At 41.9% G+C, this 9276-nt stretch overlaps 2 protein-coding genes and 1 long non-coding RNA gene across 3 annotated transcripts; 2 read left to right on the top strand and 1 right to left on the bottom strand.

Annotated features, from left to right (window-relative positions):
* Positions 1 to 894: 894 nt before the first annotated feature.
* Positions 895 to 2940, bottom strand: kcns2 (potassium voltage-gated channel modifier subfamily S member 2). The gene has a single exon (XM_016475147.1). The coding sequence runs from the start codon at positions 2764 to 2766 to the stop codon at positions 1252 to 1254; it is 1515 nt and encodes a 504-aa protein (XP_016330633.1). The 5' UTR covers positions 2767 to 2940; the 3' UTR covers positions 895 to 1251.
* A 708-nt stretch (positions 2941 to 3648) lies between these two features.
* Positions 3649 to 8719, top strand: nipal2 (NIPA like domain containing 2). The gene is made up of 8 exons (XM_016475117.1): positions 3649 to 3682; positions 4250 to 4328; positions 6761 to 6829; positions 6951 to 7119; positions 7255 to 7314; positions 8125 to 8246; positions 8446 to 8542; positions 8625 to 8719. Exons 2-8 carry the CDS (start codon positions 4323 to 4325, stop codon positions 8717 to 8719), a joined length of 618 nt encoding a protein of 205 aa, XP_016330603.1. The 5' UTR covers positions 3649 to 3682; positions 4250 to 4322.
* Positions 8720 to 8736: 17 nt separating this feature from the next.
* Positions 8737 to 9267, top strand: LOC107679565 (uncharacterized). Its single transcript, XR_001633067.1, has 3 exons — positions 8737 to 8814; positions 8898 to 8992; positions 9077 to 9267. It is a non-coding gene; the product is annotated as an uncharacterized LOC107679565 (long non-coding RNA).
* Positions 9268 to 9276: the final 9 nt, after the last annotated feature.

Genomic DNA, 9276 nt, shown 5'->3' with positions numbered 1-9276 from the left:
AAGAGCAGTAAAAAAAATTATTGAAAATTATTATTATTAGCATAATGCAACAAAAAAAAAGAAAATAAAACATTTTCATTACTGTAATGCATTCAGACAATGTGCTTAAGTGTCATGTAATTGCCATGATTTAAATGATGGTTTTCATTAGATTCTTCTCACTGAAAAGTATTTTTTCAATGATTTGTTATATAAATTAAGGGCAGTACATCCAACATTGACATTTACTTTATTCCACATTACAGTTATAAGACTTTGGGGGTAAATGTTTAATGAAAATAGTGCCACAATGCTAAAAAGATATCTGTGGTCTTAAAAACAGGATTAATTTTCAAAGTGAAAAAAATTATGAGCTACAAATATGTCACAAATCCACACAGGTCACAAACACGTGTGCTCATTATTACCCGATTCAGAAGTTATTACATTCTGTAATGAGTCTGATTCTGTCCTCACATCCACATGAAAACACACACACATATATATATATATTACATTTACATGTGAGCCATATACTGTTTGAGTGCAGCACGATGTACGACCTCTGACCCCATCCGCCAGGATCACATTCTGCATTTACAATTAAAATTAAACAACAGCAATATTAACAAAAGAAGAATGATAATTTGACTGATAACCTCTGATAGCTGTAGAATAGAACATTTGGTTTACCTTACAGATGTGTGAAATTCATTCAAAAGCAACAAAACTTAACTGAAAATCATTTGTTTCAAAGGTTATTTCAGATGGCCTGCTGTCACAGGAAGATTTACCTGGATGACAATAACCCTTCATAGACCTTGCTTCTCAAAATAGTATCAGCACTATTAAATCTACTCACTACAATTGCTTTCCTTAATGAATAACAGAGATACAGAAAACTCTCTGCACACACACACACACACACACACACACACACACATATATATATATATATATATATATAGTGGCAACCAGGAGAGATTCAGCGCTAACACCCAATGAGGCAACAGCTTCCATTAACATAGACATGTGTTCCCTGGAACTAAATGAAGCCGCTGTGCATGCTGGGCAACGGGAGAGAAAGCTGAGAGAAAACACAGGTGAAGAAGTTGATTCATTGAGGGTCCCATTCCTGCCTGTATAAACACACATCATTACTTTAACCACTTATCAGATGCTTTGCGTGTCTCGCTACGAAGAGCAGAATCAGGTGCGAGATCCATGATGCAAACACACACAAACGCCACGCTGACGTCACACTGTTCCCGTCTAATGCAGAGACACGTTTAGACTGTGATCGCTGGGTGAACTGCGGCTCATGTTGGACAGACTGGCCATCAGTGTTTTGACTTTATGAGCATAATAATTCCTCAGATTCACAGACGGAGCCTCCTTTATTCCCTCGTCGAAGTCACAGCTCCGCATGACGGTCTCCAGCTGTTTCTGTCTCTTATAAAACAGAGAGAATTTGTTAAATATCAAAGTGATCGGAAGCACCACGACCAGTATTCCCGCCAGTATGCAGGCCGAGGCGGTCAGTTTTCCCGCGACGGAGCCGGGAACCACGTCGCCGTATCCCACGGTGGTCATGCTGACCGTGGCCCACCACCAGCTGGCCGGGATGGTGTTCAGTCCCTCGTTGTCCTCCTTCTCCACGGTGTAGGCCATGACGGAGAAGAAGGACACTCCGACGGCCAGATACAGCAGCAGCAGGCCGATCTCTTTGTAGCTGTTCTTGAGTGTGGCTCCGAGCGAGCGCAGGCCCGTGGAGTGACGCGCCAGCTTCAGGATGCGGAAGACCCTCATCAGCCTCAGCACCTGAGCCACTCGGCCCAGGTTCGCCAGCGCCGGGCCACTCTCCGCCACCAGGTGCATCAGCAGGGTCAAGTAAAAGGGCAGGATGGACACCAGGTCGATCAGGTTCAGCGGGTGCTCGAAGAAACGCAGGAGGTCCGGCGCCACAGCGAATCTGGCCAGCAGCTCGAGCGTGAACCAGCCGATGCCGAAGTGCTCCACGGCCTCGAAGCGAGGGTCCTCGCGGGGCTTTCCATCAGCGTCCAGCAGCGTGAACTCGCTCATGCTGTTCATGCACATGGAGGCGATGGAGCCCAGCACCACCAGAATGGAGAAGATGCTGATGAGCCGGCTGGGGATCGAGTAGCCGGGATTGTCCAGCATCAGCCAGATCCTCCGCCGGACGCTTCCGAGCAGCTGCTTGTCAAATTTGCCGGCGTCGCTGTAGAAGTCCAGGATCTCGTGGAAGGAGGAGGTGGTGCTGGCCTCCTCGCTCCTCTCCTCCCAGTCGCTCACCTCGGGCTCCATCCTGCGGCAGTGATAGGAGCCGCTGCAGCACGAGTCCAGGAACAGCTCGTCGATGCCCCAGTACTCGATCTCCTGACTGAAGGAGAAGATGCAGAGCTCATCCATGACGTGTAGCCTCCCCGTGTTGTAGAAGTGTAAAACGTACGGGAAGAGCGCCGGATTGCGGTCGAAGTAGAACTCGTTCTCGGAGTCGTCGTAGTCGTCGCACAGCTCGAGGATGGACTCTTTGGAGCGGCACCGGAGCAGGCGCGCGAGCCTGGTCTCGGGGAACCGAGAGAGTCGCTTGGACAGCAGCCGCCGCCGGAAGCCTCCCACATTGATGCGAATAGCACCGTCCTCCGGAGCCCATGTCATGACCGACCGGTCGATCAGCGAACAATCACTGTGAGCTCCGTCTGTCTCTGAAGAGCTGCAGTCTGGAGACAAACACACACGTGAGAAACCCCTCATCAACATATGCATTCATCCTCATCGCTCATTTCCTCACAGAAACCTTTCATCTGTCGCACGAATCACGAACAGAATCCTCCCGGTGAAACCGAGCGCGGCGATGCCGCTCCGAGACCGTTTCTAATTCACACGCCGTTTCTACGGATGTGTTTTATATGCGAGGCGATCGATATTCCAGCACGACAGTGACGACACTGAATGATCTCATCAGACAAAACACACAAAATGTTCAAATGCAGCTCTGGAAAATATCCTACAGTGTCTAGAAGAATCCGCGATGGGCGCGTCTACCGACAGACAGCAAGTGCAGCGTCAGTCTCGAACAGAAGCGCGTCTCACTGTAAATATATGATATCTGTCATGATCATAACTGGGGTGAAGCATCTCAGGAGCTTTTTTGGCCATGGGGTTTTCAGTACATAAAATAACGTCTGGATAGAAGTATTTGATCGATGAATAAATGTAAATGTCTAGAACTGCAGTTGAGATGATCAAAACATCAGCAAGTTGAGAAGAGCCCAGTTTAAACAGCAGCCTTTTCTGGAAATAATATACAGAAAAATGTGCCTTTCTTTTCTGTATCTTTTACATGATAATAAACCATCTTGATTGTTGCTACACTATGTTTTAATTGTCAATGTTTCAAAGGCCACTTGTGTTAGGCTACTGTAAACCTTACAATCACACATTAAAACACACATTCTCAGTGTTAGCATGCAAGAATGTGCTGTAATGTAAGATAATAGATCTACTGTCCATCCAGTACAGACTGACCCCGCCTGCAACTCACACACACTCACAGAACACTATTGTCCTGCCCTGCACAAAGAGACCTGTAAGCATGAACACACACACACACACACACACACACACACACACACACACACAAAGTCCCAGCACTGCCTCTCATTCCTGTACCGGAGAAGCTGTATGTATTTCTGCTCATATTTGTTTTGTTGAAGATATTGCTGTTAATAGTCATAATAAGTGTGGACTGAGCCTTTCAATGCTTATCAGTCTTGTTATTTCATTGCCTGTTGGTGTTTGATGTCAGGTTGTTTCCTAAACCTTTTTTTTTAAGATTTAAGATTTGTAAGATTTATGAAATTTGACATGAAGAAGGTCAATACTGTCCAAAATTAATTAGAATATTTATATAAATATGTATTATCTGTCATTAGATCAGCAAATGTGAAGAAAATAAAGTTCAGTTAATAGAGGTGTTCTGAAGAGTTTTCTTTCTGTCACTCTGAAAGTCAATGTTATTTGTGTTTACACACTTTTCAGGAATGTGAAGGTTTTGATTCCCTGTAAAGTTTTCTTTTCTTTTAGATCATGGTTGTATGTCATGTGTAAGCTCTGTCTGATCTGTATGTATGTACACAAATGGTAGAACAGACTGATCGTAGAGCTCTGAACAGCAGCAGAACGTCAGAGAGATGAACATGACCACAGCTGTGCTGAATTTGTATCTGTTGTTCTTTTTATTTGCTAGTGGTGCAGTGTGTTTGTGAATGTGGTTATCCACTCTCTACATGCCTTGTGGGAACGACAGGTGAAGATCCAGGATGGAGGTACAAAAATAACAATAGAGGAAACCTCTAATCTGAAACTAAACTCAATTTTCAGCCACTGCAACCTCTAATCTAAAACTAAACTAAAACTACAGCGACCGCGACCTCTAATCTGAAACTAAACTCAATCTACAGTGACTGCAACCTCTAATCTGAAACTAAACTAAAACTACAGCGACCGCGACCTCTAATCTGAAACTAAACTCAATCTACAGTGACTGCAGCCTCTAATCTGAAACTAAACTAAAACTACAGTGACCGCGACCTCTAATCTGAAACTAAACTCAATCTACAGCGACCTCTAATCTGAAACTAAACTCAATCTACAGTGACTGCAACCTCTAATCTGAAACTAAACTAAAACTACAGCCACCGTGACCTCTAATCTGAAACTAAACTCAATCTACAGCGACCTCTAATCTGAAACTAAACTCAATCTACAGTGACTGCAACCTCTAATCTAAAACTAAACTAAAACTACAGCGACCGCGACCTCTAATCTGAAACTAAACTCAATATACAGCGACCTCTAATCTGAAACTAAACTCAATCTACAGTGACTGCAACCTCTAATCTGAAACTAAACTCAATCTACAGTGACTGCAACCTCTAATCTAAAACTAAACTGAAACTACAGCGACCGCGACCTCTAATCTGAAACTAAACTCAATCTACCGTGACCTCTAATCTGAAGCCACCGCTACCTCTAATCTGAAACTAAACTAAAACTACAGCCACCGCTACGTCTAATCTGAAACTAAACTAAAACTACAGTGACTGCGACCTCTAATCTGAAACTAAACTAAAACTACTGCAATCTCTAATCTGAAACTAAACTAAAACTACAGCCACCGCGACCTCTAATCTGAAACTAAACTAAAACTACAGCCATCTCTAATCTGAAACTAAACTAAAACTACAGCCATCTCTAATCTGAAACTAAACTAAAACTACAGCCATCTCTAATCTGAAACTAAACTAAAACTACAGCCATCTCTAATCTGAAACTAAACTAAAACTACAGCCATCTCTAATCTGAAACTAAACTAAAACTACAGCCATCTCTAATCTGAAACTAAACTAAAACTACAGCCATCTCTAATCTGAAACTAAACTAAAACTACAGCCATCTCTAATCTGAAACTAAACTAAAACTACAGCCATCTCTAATCTGAAACTAAACTAAAACTACAGCCATCTCTAATCTGAAACTAAACTAAAACTACAGCCATCTCTAATCTGAAACTAAACTAAAACTACAGCCATCTCTAATCTGAAACTAAACTAAAACTACAGCCATCTCTAATCTGAAACTAAACTAAAACTACAGCCATCTCTAATCTGAAACTAAACTAAAACTACAGCCATCTCTAATCTGAAACTAAACTAAAACTACAGCCATCTCTAATCTGAAACTAAACTAAAACTACAGCCATCTCTAATCTGAAACTAAACTAAAACTACAGCCATCTCTAATCTGAAACTAAACTAAAACTACAGCCATCTCTAATCTGAAACTAAACTAAAACTACAGCCATCTCTAATCTGAAACTAAACTAAAACTACAGCCATCTCTAATCTGAAACTAAACTAAAACTACAGCCATCTCTAATCTGAAACTAAACTAAAACTACAGCCATCTCTAATCTGAAACTAAACTAAAACTACAGCCATCTCTAATCTGAAACTAAACTAAAACTACAGCCATCTCTAATCTGAAACTAAACTAAAACTACAGCCATCTCTAATCTGAAACTAAACTAAAACTACAGCCATCTCTAATCTGAAACTAAACTAAAACTACAGCCATCTCTAATCTGAAACTAAACTAAAACTACAGCCATCTCTAATCTGAAACTAAACTAAAACTACAGCCATCTCTAATCTGAAACTAAACTAAAACTACAGCCATCTCTAATCTGAAACTAAACTAAAACTACAGCCATCTCTAATCTGAAACTAAACTAAAACTACAGCCATCTCTAATCTGAAACTAAACTAAAACTACAGCCATCTCTAATCTGAAACTAAACTAAAACTACAGCCATCTCTAATCTGAAACTAAACTAAAACTACAGCCATCTCTAATCTGAAACTAAACTAAAACTACAGCCACCGCGACCTCTAATCTGAAACTAACTCAATCTACAGTGACTGCGACCTCTAATCTGAAACTAAACTAAAACTACAGCGACTACACCTGAGAATTCAGTTCTGAGTTTTTTCAGCTAAACATCTGTAGAGTTTTACTTTAGCACACACTACACTTTTCTGGGTGTTGCTGATTTTGCACATGTAGCTCATGTTCTTGAATCATCCTTGTTGGTCCTGGAGAAATAATTCTGCCAATGGTGTTTTAGGGATGAGGAACAGGATCTGTCCCATCTTCCCCACACTAGTGCCGCCCCTGAGCTGATGTTTTGTGTTCGTAGGTTTTTATCGTGGGGATCTGCATCGCAGTATGTGGAAACTTTCTCATCAGCATCTCCTTGAATATCCAGGTGAAGCTCAGCTCGCTCACACGAGGACACACACAAATGCTCTGTCAGTGTTTCAGTGCTGTGTGTTTGCTGTTTAGAGGTCCTCTGCTAAACTGTGGTAGTGTTGCTGGTGTTTGTGCAGAAATACACGCATGTGCGGCAGTCGCAGCGAGGGACTAAGCCGTACTACACCAGCCGTCTGTGGTGGTGCGGGATCCTGCTGATGGGTTTGGGGGAGCTGGGGAACTTCGCTGCGTATGGATTCGCTCCGGCGTCACTCATCGCTCCTCTTGGCTCTGTGTCTGTCATCGGTAAGACCTTCCCTCCGTTCATTAAAACACGACACAGGTCTAAAGGCTGCAGTTCTGTAGTTCAAGAGTCAGTATTTTACTCTTTGACTGATGTTAAGAAGCATGTAAAGTTGGTGCTGTTTGTCTCTCTTTCAGCGAGTGCCGTCATTTCTGTGGTGTTCCTCAAGGAAACGTTACGTGCTTCAGATATCCTCGGTGAGATTAGAGTCCTTCTTACATCTCATAATGAAGATCTTGTAAACTTTTTCCTAGTCTTCTCTTGTTGTATAGAAAAAATTAAACTAAAATAATATTATATATAAAGCAAGTCAGTAAAATCGTCAGTTCAACCAGTTAGTATTGAGCTACAGGGATGAAAGTGAGATTTATATATCATCTGAAAGCTGAATAATAATCTTTCCTTTGATGCATGGTTTGTTAGGATAGGACAATATTTGGCTGAGATACAACTATTTGAAAATCTGGAATCTGAGGGAGCAAAAAAATCTAAATATTGAGAAAATCATCTTTAAAGTTGTCCAAATTAAGTTCTTAGCAATGCATATTACTAATCAAAAATGAAGTTTTGATATATTTACAGTAATAAATTTACAAAATATCTTCATGGAACATGAGCTTTACTTAATATCCTAATGATTTTTGGCATAAAAGAAAAATCTATAATTTTGACCCATACATTGTATTGTTGGCTATTGCTACAAATATGGTTATGGTTTTGTGCTCCAGGGTCACATATATGAAATCATTCCTCCAGAAATCAGGAGATTATTATTAGTTAAATTCATATTATTTGTTGTTGTTGTTGACTAAAGCTCATTGGGTCCAGACTGAATAAATTCAGTGTGACAGAAAAGCACGAGTCTTGAGCGTCTGCTGAAGAGCGCTTCAGCTTGAATCAGTAGGAAATGAGACACCAGCCGTCCACAAACCGCATCATCATGTAACATGAACACGTTTCAATCAACTTCCCTCAGAGTTCTTGTAATGAAGGTGTTTTGTTGGCAGGAGGTGCTTTAGCGCTGACCGGAACCTACTTTCTGGTGACATTCGCCCCTCATTCATCGCCTCACGTCACGGCCAACATGGTGGAGCGCTCGCTGGTCAGCTGGACCTTCCTGATTTACTTCGTGAGTCTGTTCAATCTTGACCAAGTTACAGTACAGCTAACCCATCACATTTTACAGAAGAGGCCATTAGTAAAGTGACACCTAGAGATCCACAAACATAAGGTGAAATAAAGTCCTCGGCCGGCTTGAACGTCAATGAATCACGTATAAATGATGTGGTTCTTCAGAACGAATCTTTTATCTGTCTGTCTCTCTGCAGATGTTTGAAATGATTCTCTTCGCTATCCTGATGTATTTGTACAAGTGCAGGAACATAAAACACATTGTGATCATGATGATTTTGGTGGCGTTACTTGGTAAGAACAGATTCTGGTCTGGGTGTGAGACCGTTTCATAACTGTCATGATGAAGAGATCAGTAAAAGTGTGTTTGTTGCAGCTTCGGTGACGGTGATCTCGGTGAAAGCAGTTTCAGGAATGATCACAGAGACGATCCGTGGAAGTCACCTGCAGCTCACCTATCCCATCTTCTAAACTGCCTAACAGAATATTTTTGTATTTCTAGGCATTTTATTTTATGAAGAATTTTATGGTTTATCTTTGATATACATCATCATGTTTGTGATCGGGTGAGCATTTCTCAAAGATTAATATAATTTAGAACAATATTTGCCTGTGTGTTTGCGGTTTAAGATGTGTGTGTGTCACTCAGGTGTCTGCTGGCGTTTACTGGAGTGTTTCTAATCGCGAGAGCTCGTCCCAGAATCAAGATGGACCGCGTGTTCATTTCAATGGGCCAGATTCCAGGTATCCCGATAACTCCTGACAGCGGCCCAGCGATCGAGCCGTCAAGAGTTCAGGATATAATGGGACTGTGTTTGTGTATTTCAGGCAAAAGATGTACGGATAAAGTGCAGCCGCAATCAGACGACAGTAAATATGGAAAACTGGCGTCTAAACTCACGTGTAACAGCGGGATTCAGGACGAGCCGTAGACGGAGTGCCCCCTGCAGGAGGAACAGAGAACCACACTAACACTCGTGTGTGTGTGTGTGTGTGTGTGTGTGTGTGTGTGTGTGTGAGAGTGTGTG

Source organism: Sinocyclocheilus anshuiensis, unplaced genomic scaffold (genome assembly GCF_001515605.1).
Source record: "Sinocyclocheilus anshuiensis isolate Anshui unplaced genomic scaffold, SAMN03320099.WGS_v1.1 scaffold1680, whole genome shotgun sequence".
Lineage (NCBI taxonomy): Eukaryota > Metazoa > Chordata > Actinopteri > Cypriniformes > Cyprinidae > Sinocyclocheilus > Sinocyclocheilus anshuiensis.
The sequence above is the reverse complement of the archived record's forward strand: the minus strand, read 5'-3'. Positions and strand labels throughout refer to the sequence as shown.